This window comes from Vidua chalybeata, chromosome 5 (assembly GCF_026979565.1).
Source record: "Vidua chalybeata isolate OUT-0048 chromosome 5, bVidCha1 merged haplotype, whole genome shotgun sequence".
Classification (NCBI taxonomy): Eukaryota; Metazoa; Chordata; class Aves; order Passeriformes; family Viduidae; genus Vidua; species Vidua chalybeata.
The window spans coordinates 21,098,392-21,120,407 of NC_071534.1; the positions used below are offsets into that span (position 1 = coordinate 21,098,392).

The 22,016-nt window shown below is 45.9% G+C and overlaps 1 protein-coding gene and 2 long non-coding RNA genes across 4 annotated transcripts; 2 read left to right on the top strand and 1 right to left on the bottom strand.

The window, feature by feature from the left end:
• Positions 1–952: 952 nt before the first annotated feature.
• LOC128788033 (uncharacterized) lies at positions 953–1,998 on the bottom strand. Its single transcript, XR_008430938.1, has 3 exons — positions 1,786–1,998; positions 1,467–1,647; positions 953–1,040 (listed from the first exon to the last, which is right to left on the bottom strand). It is a non-coding gene; the product is annotated as an uncharacterized LOC128788033 (long non-coding RNA).
• Positions 1,038–5,054, top strand: MB (myoglobin). The gene is made up of 3 exons (XM_053942745.1): positions 1,038–1,321; positions 3,285–3,507; positions 4,206–5,054. The coding sequence occupies exons 1-3, from the start codon at positions 1,227–1,229 to the stop codon at positions 4,350–4,352; spliced, it is 465 nt and encodes a 154-aa protein (XP_053798720.1). The 5' UTR covers positions 1,038–1,226; the 3' UTR covers positions 4,353–5,054.
• A 6,297-nt stretch (positions 5,055–11,351) lies between these two features.
• On the top strand, positions 11,352–21,813 carry LOC128788032 (uncharacterized). Of its 2 annotated transcripts, none has more exons than XR_008430937.1 (3): positions 11,352–13,058; positions 14,965–15,052; positions 21,636–21,813. It is a non-coding gene; the product is annotated as an uncharacterized LOC128788032 (long non-coding RNA). The 2 variants fall into 2 exon arrangements; XR_008430936.1 differs by having other exon boundaries at positions 11,352–13,054.
• Positions 21,814–22,016: the final 203 nt, after the last annotated feature.

The window sequence follows — 22,016 nt, forward strand, 5'->3', positions numbered from 1 at the left end:
CCTGTAGCGAGTGGAAGGGTGCAGAGGCACTGATGCAGCTCAAGTCCTGCAGCATTGTGGTAGACACTGTGGGGTTCAATGCTCTTCTCCTAAATTCCAAGACAGGTGTCTTCGGCCTCTGGTTGATATTTCTTAGCTGCTTTCTCCTTGGAAACATCCAGAGGCAGGTGCATGGTTCAGGACAGCAGTACTGGGCTTTGTAATCAGGCTGTGCCCTGACTGCAGCCACCCCTGGAAGGGACCAGTCACCCCACTGGTGTGCCAGGCCATCACCAGTCCTGACAGGGAGATAGGAGAAAGTCTGGGAGCCCTCCAAAAGCATATCCACATGGTTTGTCAGCTCAGTGGCTCTTCCTTCCTACACTGAAATTTGTTTGGCGTGACAGAAATAGCCAGAGAGCAGAACTGCTGATTGGGTGGGTGTTGAGTGTAGCTTTGCTATGTCCTCGTGTCTCTGGTCTGCTGCAAATTACCTTTCTGGCGCAGTTGTACATCTCTTGGCTCCAATATCCAGACTCAGCCGTCAGCTAATCCTAGGTGTTTCCCAGAAAAACAGGCAGCAGGATCCTGGCAGGCAGATGTGGGGGAACTGGCTCCCATATAGCTTTTATCCCTTCATTCCTCCTGCAGCAGGTGGGGAAATGACTGGGCTGCTTTGAATATGGTTATCTCTTAAGGGCACGTCACAAATGGTGTGTTGCCCCAGGAGAAAAGGATGGTGAGATCATTATGGGAAAGGAAAGGCCTTTGGAGTGATGGAGTCAATGCTACTGTCTGTCCCGGCCTTTTCTCCTGCCTGCCCTTGGCAGGCCAGGGGAGAGGGAGGCAGGGTGGCCTTGCAGATGACTGTGCTCTTCAGAGATCTCCTGCCATAAAGCTTGACACTGTCTCTGGGTCCTCAGGAACCTGGGACAGGCTCCTGGCACAGCATTCCAGCAGTGCCCTTTCTGTCTAGAGTGGGACATGTGCCAGTCCAATACGAGAAGCAGAAATTATGCCATTAGTGGCACCCACAATAGTACCTGACTCAAAATAGCTTCCTAGGAAAAAAACAGAGAGGCTGATTAGGTTAGACAAGCCTGAAAGAGAGCAAGAAGTCCTGCTGATGATTGACAGGTGTAGATTTGTGGGCAGGGGCTATAAATCCCACGGGTGAGCTCTCCAGCTACCCTTTGGGGAAAGGCAAACGGCTGCAGGAAGCACTCAGGACTCGCCTTTGGTGAACCATGGGGCTTAGTGACCAGGAATGGCAGCAAGTCCTGACAGTCTGGGGAAAGGTGGAGTCCGACCTCGCTGGCCATGGCCATCAGATTTTAATGAGGTAGGCAAGGAGCTTCAGTTCTAAGAGTAAAGCTGAGAGCTTTTGATGAGAGACATGCTTGTCAGTGTTTATTTCAACAAGGTGTTTTCTTTCTTGTAGGGTAGTGGTTTTTCCGTTGCTATTTTTTGGGTTAAAAGTTACTCACTGTGTAAATTGGTGTGCTTCTGTCTCTCCATCTCTCTGTGGGTGCAGGAGCAGACCAGTGCTGCTTTTAACACCTGGCTGTGCTTTGTCTCTCTGCCTCTGGTGGCCAAGCTCTGCTTTGGATCCTCATTTCCCAAGCACTACAGTGAGAAATGCTGGAGTGAAGTTGGGCTTCAGATGCTCTGCAGAAAGGATGTGGGGAGGCAGAGAAGGAATGAAAAGAGAGGAACATCACTTCTGTGGCAATTTTCTTGGGATCTATTTCAGTAAAATTATCTGCGAAGTACCTGAGAGTTTCCCTCTCCCCACTTGAGTCTCACCTGGCAGAGCCCTGCCCATCCTGCTTTTTGGCCAGAAATCTGTGCAATAACACTTGTCCACTACTTCATGTTGAATTGGAGGTCTAAGTATGAAATGAGGCATATCCTTCCCCTTACTTCCCTTCTCCATTATTCCAGTGTCAGAAGTGCTGCTGAAGTCTCCAGCTGAGAGGACCCTATCCTCCATGTTGTCCTTGTGATCCTGGCACTCAGATACTGCACCCCAGATACTGCAAAGTGGGAAAGAACATTAGGTGGACACTGGAGCCTAGCTTGTCCCTTAGGACCAGAGAGGATGCAGACTTTGAGGAGATTCTCTTCAGCTCTCCTCTCAGACTGTGCACACCCAAATCTGCTGGAAGGGTACAGACACTGAGGAGAGTAGTGGGGATCTGGCACCTGCTTGAGGGATTTTCTACCCTAAGTATGGTTAAGGCAAGGAGCCCACACCCCCAGGCATATCTACTGCAAAGCTGTGAAAAACAGCTGTTATCAAAGATGAGCCAAAGAAGGGGGCTGTTTTCCTTACCTGCTTTATCATGTTCCAGATCAGATGCCATTTGAAGGGAAAGGAATGGAGTGGGTGGAAATGTGATGGCTTTCCCCTCTTGTGGTCCAGAACAGGCGTGCTGGCGGGGTAGCAGGAACCTCAGCCATCTTCACCCATCCATCTCTGAGGTGGCTACTTTGGTTCTGAATTTACCACATGCTAGTAAAAGCAGTTCCCAATGGAAATGTAGTACCATTTTTCTTACAAGTATCCCAGAGTAGAGCATGGCATAAAATAAATAGATGTCACCCTGTGACTTTGCGCTCCCCTGCCAACCCAGGTCTCCTCCAAGGAGTTTCTGTGGGATGAGAGAGGGTGTGAAAAAAGATCAGGAATCAAATTCCTTCATTTCTGTAATCATAGGGTTTAGGGGCACAGTAAACTCTCCCATCCAGATGACAATCAAGAACACATAGACCTCTAGGTATAAGGGACCTGAGGTTGGGGGCTGTTCCCTTTTTTTTTTTCCCCCTTTTTTTTTTTTTCTCTCTATGGGAAGCTTGTAGAGCTCTCATTTCCTGGCCAACAAATCATGGGCTGATGAGAGAGTTTGTGTGAGAGGCAGGGGTCTATAAGTTGGCTCTCCAGCAACAGTAAATTGATGAAGACAGGCGGCTTTGTTTGCTTTTGGTTTTCCTTCACATGAATACAAGAACTCACCTCTCAGTATCATGACTAACCTTGACTCTTGTCTCTATCTTAAAAGAGACATAATCCAGGGGATGGATGCCAAAGAGTTATCAGAACTGTATGGAAAAAATACAGACACTTCCTCTGTTGCTCTAGTTGGGCATGTTTAGGGCAGTGTCTCGACTGGAGGGAATAGAAATAGACAGTGGTGATCATCTTAGGAAAAGAGTAAGAAGATGGGATTAAAGTAGATTGAGTACTCAAAGGGAGGTATGTCAGGAGCTTCTCCTCTCCAAAGTCCCTCTGCTTTTGTCCACAGACTTTTTCAGGACCATCCTGAGACCCTTGATCGCTTTGAAAAGTTCAAAGGTCTGAAGACCCCTGATGCGATGAAGGGCTCTGAAGATCTGAAGAAACATGGAGTTACTGTTCTTACCCAGCTGGGCAAAATCCTGAAGGCAAAGGGTAATCATGAGGCCGAACTGAAGCCCCTGGCTCAGACCCACGCAACCAAGCACAAAATCCCTGTCAAATATCTGGAGGTATGGAAAAGAGCAGGGAGTCTCAGTGTCTGATCTGTAGTGAATGTGTGCAAGACAGCTGTGTGAGAGTTGGGCTTTCATTTATTGATGACTAGTTGGACTTCAGTGAGCTCTCCCTCAAGTCCAGGGTCTGTGTGTACAAGTAGGAGGAGGCACAGAAAGGGCTCATGGTATGCAAATGGTATGTGACTATCCAAGTTTAGATTTCCCATTCCAAACACCCAAACACAGTCTGACCAACCCTTGACAACAATAAACCAGCCCATGCAGCCTATGCATGCCTGGGAAACTGCATTACATAAGGACTGTCAGTGACTGGACACAAGGGACATACAATTTTAGAGTAAGCCCTGGAGGATCCACTGGAGACCAAGACCCATAAAACTAAGTGTTATACAAACACAGGGCATGAATTTGCAGTCTTAATGGATGAGACCAACAAAAAGTGGAAAGGGCCATGGTCTACTCAAGGTCATGAAGCAGATCAGCGTCAGAGCTAGGAATAGAGCCCAGTGCTTCTGCCTAGCCCAGACTCCTTGCATATTAGACCTCACTGTCTCTCCAGAGGCTGCAGGAAGGCCTACTGAATTAGCTCAGAGATATTTCCAGGCTCTGCAACCTATTTCTTAGTCTGGCTTTTCTGAAAATAAACCTTGAGTGTCCCTTCAGTTTTTCTTTCTCTCTTTCCTTCCTCACAGTTCATTTCCGAAGTCATTATCAAGGTCCTTGCTGAAAAACACGCTGCAGACTTTGGGGCTGATGCCCAGGCTGCAATGAAGAAGGCTCTGGAGCTGTTTCGAAATGATATGGCCAGCAAGTACAAGGAGTTCGGTTTCCAGGGTTAGAACATATGCACAAAGGAATACCACGATGGAGGGCCTGGCCACGCATCTTTCCCCAGCGCTATTTTGGACATCTCACAATTGGCCATCTCTGGTGTGTGGGAAAGCTTTGATGAGACGCCAAGAGTCACTCCAGGCAGCATAGAGGCACTCAGAGTGATATCCATGATAAACTGTCGTTTCCTGGCTTCATGTATACAAAAGAAATATTCTGCTTTCTTAGGAAAAATTACATTAGGGGTTATCTGTGAGCTTCAGCCTATTTTATCCCCTTTCTCTCTCTATCCCTGGAACTCAGTCTCATCTGAGAGGCAAATGGCATGGCCAAAGATGAAGGGATGTGGAGGATCAAGGAAAGTGCTGAGTGTGGTGAATGAGTGAAGCAATGACTCAAATGAGAGATGTGAGAATGGGAAGCAGGGACACAACATCCCATTCCTCCCACAGGTGAGACTGTTAGCAGGTTACTATGGAGAGCTTCCAGCATGGCGTTACCTTGTTTTGTGGGGGTGAATCCAGCCAGTCAGTCTCCAGTGCCTGCCAGCTCTGGAGGGTTTAGTTGTTAAACTTGCATTAGCAAAACTATAAAGAGCAGCAGTCCCTGTGATCTGTAGGCTTCTAGCAGCCGCCACTATGTGTCTGAAGGTCTGTTGCCCTGGGAAGTGAAATATGTGTTTCTCAGAAAATAAAAATCCCTGCACCAGAGTTGTGTGTTTGCTCCTGGCTGTACAAACACCCCAGTGAGAACTAGGGGAGAAGGAGAAAGTGGAACGGTGTTTTGCTTACATATCTGGCTGCAGAGAAACCTGCACTCTCAGTCCGTGACCTGAGCAGCATGTGGCATCTGTCTTAGCCAGGGATTCGGGGCACTCAGATGTCACCATGGGGACATGACCTGATTACTGGACCTCACAGCACAAGACAGCAGCCTCAGCTCAGCGCCTCGGTGCTGAGAGAAGTGCTTCCTGACTAAAGGCCATGGCCACTGCTGTGCTGGAGGAATATGGTGAGGGAAGGTCCCTTGTTCATTTATGGGGAGGTGGCATGTGCAAGCAGCCTTGGCTCCCAGCAGCAATGCACAGCATTGCTCTCTCCAGACACTGGAAAGGAGGGATGATCAGCTCAGGTGGAAGGCTGTGATGGCAGCATATGCTCTGAAGACCCGAACTCTGGTCTTTGCAGCCTTTTGTTTTCTTGCTGAGGTGCCTCTGCAGTGCGTGCTGCACTGTGTTTACAGATGTACACCCATATCCTGTGGGGGACCTTAAGGGACAGACAAGATGCCTCCCTCTGCCTGTCGCCCTCTCCCCATCCCAACACCAGGGGCTTGTGGCTAGGGGAAATTCATGGAAGTGACACAGCTGCTCTTTTTGGTGTGGAGAAAGTAATGCACCTTATCTCACAGAGACAGTCTGAGGGCAAGCACAAGGAAGAAAAATGAGGTGCTCAGTAACAGGAGCTACTAGCAGGACCTAGTTCAAGGTACTCCCTGCTATACTGTGTGCAGTGGAGACAGTGAAGGAGCCACCAGATCCCTTAAAAATCAATCCTGAACCAACATGCTCTGCTGTGTCTTTGGTCAGGGCAAAAGCCAAAAGAATTCAGTCTCTGAAATGAGAAGGAACAATAAATTCCTTCGCAGAACTGTGCATATCTGATTTCTTGGTGTTTACAAATCCTCACTTTACCTCTGGGAGCTTGCTTGGTGTTTCAACCTTTCAGAGGGAGTCACAAAGGCATATGCTGTCACCTAGATGAAGTTACAGCCAGGTGGTCCCTGGCTTAAGCAGTTGACTCCAGTCTAGTCTGTCTGGTTTTGTGGGGAGGGTAATACATGTAATTAAGGTCTAGGATTGCTTGTCCAACACAATAAGATCTCCTGCCAGTGACAACAGACTCTGCTTTAGGATTATAAGCTCTGCTATAGCAGCTGTCTCCGTCAGTCTGAGTGGGACTGCAGTTGTCTAGATATTTTTATGTAAGGCAGTGTGGTGGAGGAGGGAGAGTTTGCATGTGTGTTGTGCCTAGTTACTGTTTATTAGGTACCTGGACTAAATGTCAGCCCATTGGGAGCACTGACCTTCTCTCTGCCTGCCTTACCCCACTGTGTCAGTGCACTAGGAACCATCCTTAAATCTGCTGGTAGATGTGGGGCCTGATGGAGGTTTTCTTGTGCCTGTGGCTCAGTGAAGATGTGCAAGCCAAGATGAACCAGCATGTTCGGCTACCAATAACAGTGAAGGTAACTCCAGCAGGCTTGGTGATTTGGGGTTCTTGAGGTGAAATCCATCTCTCTGCACCTTTGCTACTCTAGGCACAGAGTATGCCCTTGGCTGAGTCCTGATATAACTGCAGGGATATGTGTAATTCCCACAGAGTGAGTCTATAAAACTCCTGCAATGGCCCTGGCTTTAAGGACAGGGGAAGTTTCCTACAACAAAGTGGATGGTGGCAAAAGGATTTTTTTAGCTCTGTGCTATAGAGTCTTTGTTGGAAGCCCCCCTTTCACTCTGCTGCTAGCACATAAAGCTTTTCTGGTTCATGTATGGGACAAAGTCCTTTAGTGGAGATAAACCATATCAGCGCAAGCCCAGACATTTTCCTCCTTCTTTTCCAGGAATAGCTTTACATCAGGTGGATGGGTCCCAGGGACTTGTCCCCAGCCCCTGTCCCCGTTGGGACCATGTGGTGTCACATACTCGTTCCCAGTCACAGGATGAGATGTAGATTGTGTGTCTGCCAGCCACCTTGCTCCAGCACGTACGCACTGACTGCAGCCAGGTCGGGCTTGCGGCCCCTCTTCCCTGCTGCGGTTTCCATTGCATGGCAGAACTCGCCATGGCACCGAGCCAGTGACCTGTCTGGGATCTCTTGGGCTTTGGTGTCAGACACCAGCCACTCATCAGAATCTCAGATGAGGGGAGCAGGCCCTCGCTTCCCAGACATTGTGCAAATGAGCTGTCAGCCCCAGCCAGGGTCCAACAACACTGCAGGCTGTGCTGCCTGTCCCCCTTGTCTTTCCCTCTGCCTGCAGATCCTGCTGACTCCAATACACTTGCCAACGTCAAGTGGCATCACAGAACAAGGGCCGAGGACCATACTATTAATCCTGTGATTTGTCTCTTGGTCACCTCAGTGGGAGAAAGGGATAGGGCTCCGATGACTAATTATGTTAAATATTTAGCACATTAGTATGAAGCTTGTGACATTCTTCATATTTGCACCTCCCTGCAGGGCTAATGCGAGGAAAGGGCAGGGATGTTTCTAGTCCATGTAATAGTCACTGAACAGATAAGTCTGGTTTCTGGGAATTGAAGCACAGACAGTGCCTGAAGGATGCAATGCCTATATTATATTAATTTAATAAGGAGACAAATGCCCACCTATACTACATGCTTTCAGATGAGGATTATTTTTGTCATGATCCCTATGGTTTCTGCCACCTTGCCAAAACCTGTCTTGTGCGTTATGCCACTGAGGAAAAGAAATAGTGAAACTGGGTATTTTTGTGATGTAGACATGCTTGCCCATAACATTTTTTTCTCAGGTTTGCTCACGGCTGCTTTTCCAGGCTGTGGGCTTAGCAATCAGAGTCTGCTTCTCAGACTGAGCACACAGACACACACGCACAGACACAGACACACACACATACCTAGACACAAGCACCAGCTTCAAAACACACATCATAGCAAAGCCCATCTGTCCAAATCCTTCAGATTGCAGCATTCTTGTGTGCCAGTTCTTCATCTGAGAGGATGATATATATGAGTTCTCACATTGTGTTTAAATGAAGTACAGCCTTGAAATAGCTAAGGTCTAACCAAGTAAGAAAACAGACTATGCAAAGACAGGGCACCCAGGGAGTACTGGTGGGTTGTAGGGCTGTTAAATTTCATGAAGTTGTGCCAACAGAGTCAAGGAAGTCACCTGGAACTAAGTGAGAAGAAAAAGCCCAATCAGCCTCTTTTATCCAACAGCCTAATAAATGAGCATTTATGAATATGAGAGTTACAACAATGCAGTGTTCTTAACCAGAACATAAATCCCTCCTTCCCCTGTGATCATAGGCACAACAAGCCCATCTCCCAGTCCTGTGACTTCTATAAAATCCTTATCCAAATGTCAGCAAAGGTGACCTTGTGCCTTTTTAAAGCAGTACTTTATAGTCACTTGACTGCACTTTACCAGTTTGGCTTTCATCCCCTGCAAATAAATAAATGGAACAGGCTGCCTCCACCTTCCCCTCCAGCCCTGCAGTGACCACACGTGATAAGCCATGTCAGACAGGTCTGAGGCTCTCTTGGGCAAGGCAAGGCAAGCCCTGGCATGGGGCATGCCAGTGTAGCTGGTAGTTGCACAGACAAGGCAATATGTATTTGGGATGGGAAGGGATACATACTGGTGTGTATTGTAGCTGCACCTTATGTCTGGAGGAGGGCTTAAAAGAAATTATGCCTGTTTCCCGTTTCCCTTCTCCAAGGAAAGCTCAGTATGAATGCAGCTGCTGGGTGCCCGATCTTATTTTAGATTGTGCTTAAAGCAGGTTCAAATGTTCAAGTGTCAGAACAGATTTGGATGGAAGACCTTCTGGATTATTAGCACTTAATTCTCTATGTCTCTATGCTTAGCTTGTGGATCTTCTGTTATTTCCCAGTATATATAATTAATGGTGCTTTTATTAAGTTTTTTTATCTTCTGTTCTCCCTTAACATGTTTCATTATTCAAGATAAATTCCAGCATCCAAACTCTCACCAGAGGGGTGGAAAATTCCTGGAGCTGATACCCTCACCAAGATGTGGGATTGCTCTTCTCAGGGCTTGCATGACATCAGGCTCGTCCTCTTGGCAAGCTTTGGGGTTATCTGGAGAGTTAGCTGATACAGTGTCAAAGTGAGTCTGTGTTTTTTCACTCAGCTAGATGAATAGTCTGGTGCCCTTTGAGGGATGCCACGGATTAACTGTGAGTTAGTTGGGTATAAAGGAGTAAAAATACCACAGAATTTTGTCTAAAGCAGCCATATGGTGTCCCTGCAGAGTCTGTGGCTGAGCAAAGGGTTTGCACCAGTCATGCTCAGACAAGCTGTCCAGAGATGGTGGAAGAAGAGGCAGAGCACACCAAGTGCCACACTTGCAGCCCTGAGCTCCCTCTCTGAGGGCAAATGAATCTATGGGGTTTGTAAGGAAGAAAGACAAATGAAATACCGGTGGGAAACAGAGGCACAACTGCCTCCCCCCCAAGGCTATTTACTCTCTTAGTGCCTCCTGAAGAGCAGTAGCATCATTCTGACAACCCTTCTGCTGTAATGCAATGGAGGGAGTTTCCTAACACAAGCTGCTAACTGGTATGCTTTTGTATGGGAAGAAAGATGGAGTTTTCTCATGGTGCTAAGATTATGGATGTGATGCTTTCACAAAGCTAGCCCATAAACCATGAGAAAGAAACTTTTTGTACATTTTGTTTTGCCATGATAATAGCATGTATTGCTAACTCAACTAATTCCCCAGCAAACTTTAGCATGTCATGTTTAAGCTGGTGTCCATATGTCTTTTGCTAAGCTTCCACTACAGATGAGAAATGCTCGGTCAGTGCATAAAATTATCAATTTTGTTTTTCCTTTTCAGTCAAAAACCTCTGTCGTGAAATGGCGTTCTTCATAACAGTCACAAATTGCTAGCTCTTAATAAGAAGAGTAATTAGAATATAATTCTTAACATATTTCCTGCTATGTTTTTTCTAGTTGAGCAGAATCATAGCTTCCTTATCTGTTTTAGATCAGAAACTTGTTGACTGTAAGTGTCATCAGGGATAAGCTCTGTTCTAATTTCTAAGGGTAATTAAGGACTCAGTTTCATCCAGTTTAAAACTCTCAGTCTATAAAATACTGAAACAGCACCCCTCTTACAATATGCCTGAGTTATTTGCCCTACTGTTCTTACCCTAGACCTTAGTTAGAGGCCTATGTATGCTTTCCATCTACAGTACTGTGCAGTTAAGCCCATTTTAGAGAGGGTAAACTGAGGCAGAGAGGCACGAGCACATTGTTTTCAGGCTTTTTTCATTCAGCTGTCCATTAGGCCAGACTGCTGACTGCAGGGCAGTGGATGCTTATGATCTTTTTGTGTAGGAAGATGTGAAGTTGTGCCATCTGCCAGTGAGCAGCTCTTGCTTTGAAGTGGTTGCATTTTAGCAGTTGCCAAAGGACATCCTGTATGCAGGATTGTGACGTGCAGTCACAATGCGGGTGCAGTGTAAATACCCCGACAGATTACAGATGCTGCATGCAAAGTGAAGCAGTCTAAAGACTTTGGGGCTGAACTTGAAATGAAGTTCTCTGGAGATGAACTATGAACTATGGTGGCACTTGGGAAACTGCCAATCTTCTCACTTCCAAAGAAAAGAAGACTCTCAGACTGAGATAATGAAGGACATGGATATCTAAATATGTCACCAGCAGAAGAAAGGTCTCTAAATCCTAGTGTATGAACCTCAGATCTTCCTGTGTAATTGTGCACATGCTTACAATCTCATCTGTAATCCCCTCCTTGATTTCTAACATTTTGCCACCATCTTGTGTGGGTCTAAGCCATCCAGGTTTAATTTGCCTAATTTAATTTATAATCCATGGAAATGACCTTCTTCTGCCTACTTTGGCAGATCCAGTCATATTGTTGCCTAATCCAGCCTCCAAAAAATGCTGTTCCAGCTACCTACATCCAATAGTGTGATTAGGGAACAAGGTTCAGGTGCATGCCTGTTATCACACAGATAACTCAGCTCATAATCCTTTGATCTTTTAAAAATGAGCTGTGTCTTTCTAATTTGGAAAGGGCTTGCCTTCGGGAGACCAAGTTTCAGTGATGGATCCTTGCCTAGCTTGTGTGCCTAGGCTCCAAAGGAGTAGGCTTTAAAAAAAAAAAACAACAAAAAACTCAGTGCTGGTTTTCATACTGACTGTATTTAGCTAGCCCTCCTCACTCAACACATGGCTGGCTGAATCCTTTTAAACCACCAAACTCTCTATTGGTGTGCTGGAGTCCTGGGCAAGTGGCTCAGCCTGGAGTATTTCTACTCTAGCAACCAAAAAGCCTTCATACACCTTTGAGGCTGTTACTGTCTTAATGGGACCACTCCTTCCCAAAGGGATTCTCTTTGAGAAGAAAAATGGAGAGAGGAGGGGGAGAAGATATTTCTGTGCCTAGCATTAAATGACATCTTGCAAAGCATGAGGTATCTGCTTGGGAGCAACAGCCTTTGTGACAGCCTGCTGTGTGGTGTTCAGAGAGTCTGGGGTTGTTTTTCCAGTGAGCTATGCTTCCAACCTCTCCTCCCACCTCATTGACAGTAACATCTGGATCTACCCGCACTCACAGTTCTCTTTGGAACAGTGTGAGTGCAGCAAAAGAAAGACGGTTTTCTTTCCTTATTGCTCTGTTTTGAGGATAGCTTGCAGCTGTGCCTGGCTGGAAGGAATGTACAGATTTCATGGAGGATGGTGAAGAAACATTTCCTTTCCCAACTGCATCGCATCCCTGTTTGTACACACAGTGGCTCATAACTGGGAAATCTTCAGTTCCAATTCTTCTGGCAACATACAGTAGGGAAGACATAGAAATGGAGGCAATGGTTTTTCTTTCCATCTACGGTCAGATTGGAGATGGATAACACTGCATCACCCTCAGTAAAGGGGTTAATTATGGAGAAAAGTGTGCTAGAGCCTCTCAGTGTTAGAAATAGACCAAAACAGAGTAAGTGCTGCAGAGTATAGCATCCTTTCAAGTACTGGTGTTGGTGAGATGAGAGATAATACATGCTAGAGAGTGTCTATTGAGAGAGAGGAGAGACACATCACTTGTATCTTGAGGGCAGAGCATCTTAGAAATAATTGTAAAGAATAAGCTTTCTTTGGGCATTTAATTTCCCTCCTGTTGGAAGTGCTTACCTACAGTTACCTACAATTAAGTTTGTGATGAGAGTGCATGTGTGTGGGTGTCGGTATGTGTATGTACAGCACAAAGGCTATAGTTAATACACAGAACTAAACGCTTTGTTCCAGAGCCCCAGACGTACACAGCCTCTCAATGCACATCAATTTCAGTGGGTGTGAGACCTTTCAAAGACCTGGATTCATGCAGCAAATTCTTTGCCACTGGCTTAGGATAAGTGATTTTTTTCTGCTCATGATGCAGTACAAAACTTGGAAATCAGCTCTGCATCTATTCATCAGCTAAAGTATGAGCCCCTTTTATTAGTGCCTTTTGTGGCAATAACTGTGATCTATTTAAAGCCTTCAAACTGCAATTCCCCACAGCAGATGTAGTGGAAGCAGATATCCATGGAAATTAGTCAAAATGAGCTCGTGTTGCTGTGCAAAGGGTGGGCTCTGTTCTGCTCAGCAACAGTTATCAAATTCCTGCCACATGGTCTTTGTCTTCTTCTTCAGTGGTTTGGGGCTTGGTGCTAGGTTTCCTGGGGAAGTTTTGCTGCCGTTTAAAGTCCCTGCTTCATACTCTCTTTCATTTCTCCCCCTTACAGGGCATTCAAGGAGGAGACACTGTTCTTCTTGTGGCCTAGCTCTGAATCTTCAAAGTTGTCACGGCTAAATCCGTGTGGTATGACTGCCAACCATGGTCCCCTGTTATAAGAGCAGCAAACTCATTCTCATCTCAGCAACTGATCCTTCAACAAGAACTATGAAGCTGCATAGGTGGGTAAGTGTTGCAGGAAACCAGGGGGACCAGCCAGGTACTTTTATTAGGGAAACTGTTGAGATGCTTTGATTTGTTTGTGGGTTTGTTGTTTTTGTTTTTGGTGGGTTTTTTTTTGTTGGTTTTTTTTTTTTGTTTTTGTTTTTTTTGGTTTTTTTTTTGGTTTTTTTTCCTCCTTAATGAACTGTTTTATTTAAATCTCATCCTCTGCACTTGGCTGATTAGGGTCAGAGCTGACCAAATGCAGGGTTTCTCTGCCTCGGAGGATACCATAGATGGCTATTAAGAATTCTGGATAGGAAATATTTTGGTACAAATTACTGTGTAAACCAAGGCTCATATTTACAACAGGAGTTGTTCCCTGTTAGGCTGTTCTTATTGGAGTGGGACTTGAGCAAAAAGAGAAAAGAACAAAAGATGCACTAGGTATGCCTAAGAAGGCAAAGTGGTGTCCTTGCAGTGTGTACTGACCCTTGCAGGAGTGGTCAAAAGTCCATAGAAAACCCTCGTAAGTCCATACAGGGACCAAATCTGTTCAATATCAGTACAATTTAATAGTAATGGCCCCAGTAGTGGGATCAATTGCATCCTCAGCAATTTTGCAGATGACACCAAGCTGAGTGGTGCAGTTGACGTACTAGTGGCAAGGGATGATACCAAGTTCTGCTCCACTCTTAAGCTGTATACTGTTGTGTCCTGAGAAGACTATTCTGTGGAGGAATTAATGCAACTTCCCAGTACAGCCTAAACTAGTTGTCATGACATCACATATTCATTTGCTTATTTTTCCCTGAGTAATTGGGATTTGGCCTGTGAACAGAAATGGGAAGCATATTTGCCCACCCAGGCTGGAGAGAAAGACTCTAAATGGTGACATTAGTCAAGTAGCAGTTTGAGTCATGTTTGGTACCACTGCACAGCTGTGTCAAGAAGAAATCCTCTGGGAAACTGAGCAAGGAAAAATGGAAAGGAAAAAAATGGAAAGGAGAAAAAAAAGCACTTTAACTAGCACTGACTAGTTCTTCTTTCTTGTCATTATTTCCTTGGGATGTTGTCACGCATTATGGAGGAGATATTGTTTGCCCCAAGTACCTGGGATTTCTTCCTCCCAGCTCTTCAGTAAATCCTAAAGTTCTTTTCAAACCAAGATTGCTATAAAGCTGGGGTTCCTGGCTCAGACTCTTTCTTCCATTCAGTTCATTGTTACTGTCCAATGTCCCAGATGTGAAACAGCTGCTCACACAGCAGCATCTAGCCAGATGTTGGAGATCTGATTAGACACTGAAATGAGAACTGGAATCAGGGAAAGGACATTCATATCTTCAGATTCAACCTGCTTCTTTATTACAGACATGGTGGTGGACTATGTCATTCCACATTCAGATGACTGGCTTCAGAGTTTCATTGTAGAACATCTACCCCAGGCTTCCACAGGATAACATTTATCCAAAAAAATAAAACAAAAGCAAAAACAAAATCAAAACAAAAAACCCAACTTCCTCAATGAAAACCTTTTGATCCATTTGAGGCACTACCTTTATTATAATTGGTGGAGGAATGACAGTATTTGGACAAAGCACAAGAGACCAAAGATAAATAGTCTGTGCTCTGTAGACAACCTTGCTGAGCTGACATTTGTTGCCAGTAAGGGTTGCACTGAGATAATTTCCCAATAAGGTAAAATTAATCTGTTTCACTCCCCATGAATGTAAAAAATATAAGAGCATGAGTATCATTCCTTAACTCACCTGACTATCTTCTGCTGGAGGTTCACCTTTGCATTGTCATAACTGTTACAGAAGACCACATCCAGTGTTGTAGTGCAGCTTCTAAATTTCCTCTAGAAAAGCTGGGTGTAGGCACAGCCTGCTTGAAATGCAGCTGTTGACTCCTGGTGTTTCTCTTGTAGGCTTAACCTGCTCCAGAAAGGAACAGTCACTTCAACCAAGGACAGACTTTGCTCATTTGCTTCCAGATGCTCCATCCTGCTGCACAAGGTAATGTGACACGATTTCATTACATGGTCTCATATACTCAACACAGCTTTAAACTGTCAGACACAAAATACACTCAAAAGGATCTACTTGTTCTTCACATAACTCCTTTGGGTAATTGTGAAAGACAGTGTGCTCAGTCAGTGTGCCACTCAGTAGGAGTGGGCACCATGACACAAAGGACTTCAAAGAGTGATTCTAGCAAGTAGAAGGTGTCAAGATAGGAGGTGGCTTGGCTTACAAAAAATGTATTTTTTGTAAAATACAAATCTATTTTTCAGTCAGAGAAAAGAGATGAGCACTGCAACAAAACTGGATTCAGTTGCAGAAAATAACCCCAAATGACACACCTGACATTAGCTGCATTGTGAGCTCAACTTGAAGCTTATGGAGGGAAATTTTTTAGCCATGCTGTATTGAAGGACAGAAAAAATGACCTCAGATGATACAGATGATCTCTACTACTTTCTAAAGAAAAAAAACCCAAATCTATTTTTCTAATGTAATCTGAGGATCACTTAGTTATACATAAGATGTAGTGGTTGATACTGTCACAACAGACTTCCCTCATTTTGGTAGATAAAATGGGTTGGATTGCCAGATTTCCAGTCAAGCCAAACAGCATCAAATCATTCCCTGGGAAAAGTTCAAATGCAAATGCTCATACTCTGTCAGCTGTGACTCATTGCGTCAAGTCCAGTGACTAAGAAGGTCAAGAACAATTAATTCAGAGACAAAGGTACCAAAGCTTTCAGTTCTGCTGCTGCACTTCAGAACTATGCTTGGAATAAAACTTGAGAACTCATTTCATCGTCTTCTCTTCCTGAGCTTTGAGGTCATCATTGTTTCTTAGAATGTGAGCCAAGCACTCTGAGGTGAGCTATAGAGGACAGTAGCTGCCTGACAGCTTCTTACAAGGACTTTGATTTTGCCTTCCCTCTTCCTTTGACCAGAATTTCCATGATTGGTCATGGAAAACTCCCTGCAATACTGCCAAGGCAAGCTGCCCATAGATGAAGACCTTGGTGATATCTAATTTCCCAGCTGAGAATTTTCCCACCTGGCATATGCAGCAAAGGAATGGTTACTTTGGCTTTTAGTTAGCAGCACATCACTGGACTTCACCACGGTTAAAGCACAATGTTTAACAAACTGACATTTGATGATTTGAAGAGTGTTTTGTCAGAAAATTCCTCCCCGGCCCAGTGGGAAGGCTGGGCCGCCGGGAGCCGCAGAAACATTGCGAGCCTTGTGGCCGAGGGGCTGCCCCAGGAGCCACCGTGTTTGCACAGCTGCAGTGATCTGGCTCGGGCGTGTGAGGGATGGGAGCCGCAGGCCAGGGGACGCTTTCAACCCGCTACCGGGGGTCATGACTGCCGCTGGAATAGTGGGAAGCACTTTTCCCGGCGTTTCAACTCCCCCACCCTCCAAATAATCCAGTTCCTCAGAATTCTGCATTTTGTGCAGGAATTCGCATTTTGGTGGCACCCCGGGGGCGGATGGAGCCAGTTCTGGGCATAGGCGGGGGCCCTGGCGCGGACATGGCGCGGGGCCGTCACTGCGGGGGAGCCGCCACGAGATGGCGCCCGGATGCCTCGCGCCCCCGCCGAGGCGGGCGGGTGATATTTCTTCCTTTTTCCTTCCCCCCCCCCCCCCCCTTTTTTTTTTTTTCCTTTTTTGGGGGGGGGGTGGTTTTTTTTTTCCCCCCTTGTTGTTCGTGTTGTTTGTTTGTTTTTTTGTCTGGCTTCTTGCACCCCCTTCCCCATCGTCTCCCACAGACAGCCTGGGGCGCTGTGCAGAGCTGTGGGTGAGGATGGAGGCGGCTGTGCAGCGCAGAGCAGCGGTGGGATCCCGCTGCCGGCCGTGGTGGAGGAGTGTGAGGGATGCTCCCTGGATAGCCCCCGGCAGGGAAAGCGTGCTGGCCCATCCCTTTGCTGCTCCCACACGGATCCCCAGCCCCTCTCCTCACCCGCAAGAGAGGGTCAGCGCGCTGACACACAGCATGGCTCAAATCCATATTGAGCGTGGTGTAGGAGAATTCAATCTCCGCTCTCGTCCTTCCAGCCTCTGGCACCCACTTGCACGCCCACCTGCCCCACTGGCCTCTCCTGCGTTTTTTGGTTGCCCTGTACCAAAGGTTCAGGCGTTTGCAGGTGAGGGACAACGAAATGTGAGAGGGTGGAAATCCTGATGAAACCCAGTGTCAAACCAGCTGGACAACTCCAGCCCAGCACTCTGGCAAAACATGCTTTTCCAGTAGGCTTTTCGGTTCCTGGAGGACTGGGAAGGATGGGGACCCTCCTCTCCATCAAACCCCAGCATTTACTGAAGAGTCGTGAATCTGTGGAGACTCTGGTTGCCGGATTGAGCCTTTGAACATGGATAAGCCCAGAAGAAAGATGTGGCACTGAGAAATCACACCTGCCTGACATGAGCCTGCTCTAAGTAGCTTCCCTTCCTTTCTCCATGTGTACTGATGTCTTCACCAACTCCAAGGAATGATTTTCCATGAGGCTGTAGGGATCACTGCTGGGCAGAATGTGAGTTCTGTGAACTCTCATTCTTTTTTCCCTATTACAGCTCATTTATTTGACTGTTGGATGCACTTCATCAGGGGTGTAGACTAGATCATTGCACTAACCTCATCTTAAAACTTTTTACTTCTCTTGATTGTCCTTAAGAGCACTCAAAAACTCACAGGGCCTACTTAGTGTTGGATCTTCTGAGCTCTGCAGCTTCCCTTAAAAACAGATCTTAGGTCTATTGAATTACAATGGCATGAAAGTCTTTGAGACAAAAGATGGAGTGGAAAATGTGATAGCTGTTCTGCAATTAAAAAAACAAAAATAAATAGATGATTCTGTTCTTTCTGTATTGGGGGCTTAGTGTGTAGGAATTTACAAACTCAGTTAAAAATAAACCAACCCCAAACTGATTAACATGAAAAGTCAATTAAAAAAATAGAAAGAAAGAAAGTAAGCTTCTAAACTGTAGGAAACAAAAGGATTTTTGGAAGCATCTTTTCCCTTAATTGGACATCTATTTCTAGATGGAGTAATTTGTGCACGGAATCCAGCTGTATGGCTTTTGTTTGGCAATGAAATGATCAGTTTCTGAAAATGTGAACATCATGTGGAGAACCCCATCCATGCCTTGAAAAGGACTCCTGCCCAAGCAGGGCTTTGTTGGCAGTGTCAGAGGGTGCAGAATCAAGCTGTGTTGCAATCCCTAATTGTATGTATTCACATAATGGCCTTTGAATGGTACTGGTGGCTTAGTGGGATGTAGTTGGTGCCCCAAGAAGGGGGTGGAAGTCCATGTGCCAGGTTTGTCCAGGATCAGCTGCTTTTATGAGAGGCCAGAAGAAGTGGGTCTGGGTGTAGGCAGGACAGACCCAGAGCAGCTCTGCTCCTGCAGCTCCCCTTGCCTCTGCCAGGGCTGTTGAAGCTGGCTGGGGCTGCTGACAGACTTTGGCCAGGGGCTGATGACTAATGCTGGGATGCACAGCTACTGCTCCAAGTATTCTCTTTCTCCTGAGTGACTGCAGGAGCATCTGTGCCTACCCTTAAGAAGTCTCTTCCAGCCCTCCATTGCTTTTTACGTCCTCTCCCCTTAAGGCTTCCTTTCTCACATCCAAATTTACCTGTTCAGGCTCCTCATCCCACAGATGTCAAAGCTCATGATGCTCCAAAGATATGGCTCTTTTAAAAGCCCAGTCCAACCCCATTGCAAATCTCCGCTACTCCCTTCCCCATTGCAAACCTCCCCCACTCAGATCTCACTGCCATCAGTGGAAGTGGTGGAGGCTCACTGTTGTTTGACTTTGGGCTATTAGGGCTCCCCTGAACCCTTTTGCAAGCATTCCTAAGCCTCATAGTACCTATTTCAGCAATATTGACAGCCTAGTTTTGCAGAAGGTGGAACCCATGCCGTACAGGTAAGTCTCTGTCCCATTGCAGACAAGTCCTGCCTCCAAATGCACTGAATAACCACTATGCAACACAGATATTTCTGTCACACCCCAGTCTGAGATATAATTCCTGTTCTTCATTTGCAACCAGATAAAATTTAGGACCCCTTCTTTCAACTCCATAACATCCGAATTAACCCTTCACAGGATGTGTACACAGCTCCAATTCCCAGGCATGCTTACGCTTTGGAGAGATTCCAGTTCAGTTTTTTGCAGCTCCACACCACTTCTAGCTACTGCATGTCACCTCTTCTTAGGCCAACATTTAGCAGAAGACTTCTCCATCAAGCTTCCAAGATGTTGGCTGTCAACATGCAGGCATGAAAACCAGCCTCCCACTTCTCTCCTTCTTCCTTCCCTACCTCTCCACCATACTGCAGAGTCCCTTGGGCTCCTGCCATGTGGAAATAATTCCATAAAAACAATCTAACTGTCTCTGGTAGATGGGTATGGATGACCTGCTTTCATAGAGACCCTCCACAAGTAGTGCAGTTTCCTGGTATATCCCTCACCTCTTCACCCTGTGCTGTTTTACTACCAAGGCACCACACAGTGGTCCTAAAAACCAACATACCTTCTCTCTTCTCTTCCTTAAACTAGACAGTTTATTTTTTTACAATAAATAGAAGCAGCCATGAAGCCATGAGTCCTTCAAGGAAAAGATGTGTTCCTCTCCTCCTCCCTCCACCTACATGGCATGAATCTTAGGCTGTATTTCACAAGTTTGATTTGAAGTAAGCTTCTTGCTGTTGGCAGAATCTGCCTCCGCGCCCTCTCTGCTCGTTCAGTGAGTGACACTAATCAGTGGTGTGGGAGGTAAGGACAATACCAACTTACCAAGGTGATTGACAAGCCTCACTCAGAAGGTACATGTACCCCAAAAGTTATGTGAGGGTGAAATAGGGTGGATCAATCCAACTCTTTGTATCATTGCCCATTGTGGGCACAGTTTTTCATTTAAATTAATAGTTCACTGAGAAGAGAAGAAGAAACAAAGCAGGTTTCCCCCCAGAAAAGCCCTATTTGTTGAAGATTTTAGAGTATTTTTTTTTTCTCCTGTTAAATGAGAAAATGCCTCCATGTTAATCACAATATGGAATCTACATGAAAAATCAGACCCTGCTGGGCAGGAAAAGATCCTCTGAATTATCTCAGTGGGAGAGCTGGCACTAATTTACTGCTGTTGTGCTCCAAGTACTTCTGATGCAAAAGATGAATGGAGCTGAAAGTTTGTAGCTTGACTTGCATATACATTTAGGCTTTTTGAATGTTGTAGCAGTCAGAGGCCCTGCAAGGCCTCCATGGCGGTCACTAGCCTAAGAAAGGAAATGCAGAGTCATGATGAGTGGAACAGAGCTACCCCTCTTCCGCACTCAGACCCCTGTTATCTCTCTGTAAGGCTATAGGTTGTATTCTCCTCGACCCTAGCCATTGGACAATTTCCAATCTCCCAGTACCCTACTTAAATGCTCACCTCTGCCCAGTTCGGACGGAAGAACTGTCACTGGAACCCTTTGCAGAAGCTGCCAATAAAGACATCTCCGCAAAACTCCACACAGCCTTCACCTCTCTCCATCCCTACGTCTGCTGAGGCACTTTGTGAGCACAGAGCTGAAATCACTAAGAGCTGAAATCACTAAGAGCTGAAATCACTCCACAAATGCTCGCAAGGTAGCCAGCAGCTCGGAGCTAGCCGGAGGGCCCAGGCAGGCTGTGCCTCATCAGCACAGCGCTATCAGGGACACCTACGGCAGCTGCTGCCCCGGGGGCCAGACGGACCCCCGGGGACCACCAAGCCGTAATAGAATAGCATCAGCTGGGCAATGTAAATTGGCATGAGACCCTTGACTTGTGGTTAGAGTCAGCAACCTTGCCCTGTGTGACCTGCCCTCACACCTCATTTCTTTTCTAGCAATCTTCCTTTCCTCCTCCCCACTACATATATTTTTTGCTACTCCAGAGCCCTAGATTAGAAATGTGCTGCTGTTTCTCTGCTGTACCTTCCAAAAAAGTGAGTTTCATGCCTGTTGTAGTTTATTCTCATGAGTTTACCAATGAGCCATTTAATAAACAGAGATAGAGATGAAGGAAGCAGCCACAGCTCTCTTTGTCACAGAGATGTGAAGGATGATGTTGTTTCATACTATAAGCAGGTTGCATGAGAGATATTTCCAAACCCTGTAGCCTTTTCTACCGTGCTCCTTGAACAATACTGTAGGCTACAGCTGTACTAGAAAAATAAATGCAGGAATGTTCTCTGCCACTGAAACCAACTGGAATGGAAAGGTCTGCATTTGCCTACATTAAGCGTCATTATCCTCCAGAAGAGGGTGGCTGTCTGCAAACTCCTTATGAAAATTTGTTCTTGGACTGGGCTAAATCATAGACTGTTTAAAGACATTGTCTGCTAGGACCCCTCCTTGGTCTGGGTCAAAAAGTGACAGAGAATGTACTATAATTTAAGAGTGGGTGATTCAGTTCTGGAATCTGGGAACGCAACCTGGCACCACTTAATTTTTAATACAGTCATGACCAAGATGTCTCTTGCTTCTGAGCATTTGATTTTGTAAATTCTGTAACACAGCTTCCACCTTAAAGCCCTTTCTTCTGTGTCAGGGTGAGAGGTGATGGTAGACTAAAGAAGAAAGGAAGATGGAAGCAGAATAAATCCTGATGGAGCAGAGCAAAACGGAACATCAAGCGGGAATCTACCATACAGTGTCTTCCTCTCTGCAGGGCAGAGGCTTTGTGTCACTCCACTTCCTAGTGGAACACTGGAGACCGTAATTGTCCAGGTGGGAAACTGTCCCAGCTTTCTTCTGGGTGGCTTCTGTTTTGTAGTGTCCCTTTCCCTGAATGTGCATTTGCTGTTTCTGTGACAAGGCAAGGACTTTGAAGCTGTGGTTCCCAGGCAGGGGAAAGCAGTCAAGACTTCTAGCCAAGGATGAGACCTATACTTCCAACAGGTAAGTTGTCTCTTTAACCACTGTTCAGCTT

What these genes read in the sequence shown, in the direction of transcription:
- MB (XM_053942745.1), top strand. Translation starts at nt 1,227, where the DNA reads ATGGGGCTTAGTGACCAGGAATGGCAGCAAGTCCTGACAGTCTGGGGA. An exon ending in GGCCATCAGATTTTAATGAG is followed by an intron (nt 1,322 to 3,284) that starts GTAGGCAAGGAG and finishes TTTTGTCCACAG; the next exon opens with ACTTTTTCAGGACCATCCTG. An exon ending in TCCCTGTCAAATATCTGGAG is followed by an intron (nt 3,508 to 4,205) that starts GTATGGAAAAGA and finishes CCTTCCTCACAG; the next exon opens with TTCATTTCCGAAGTCATTAT.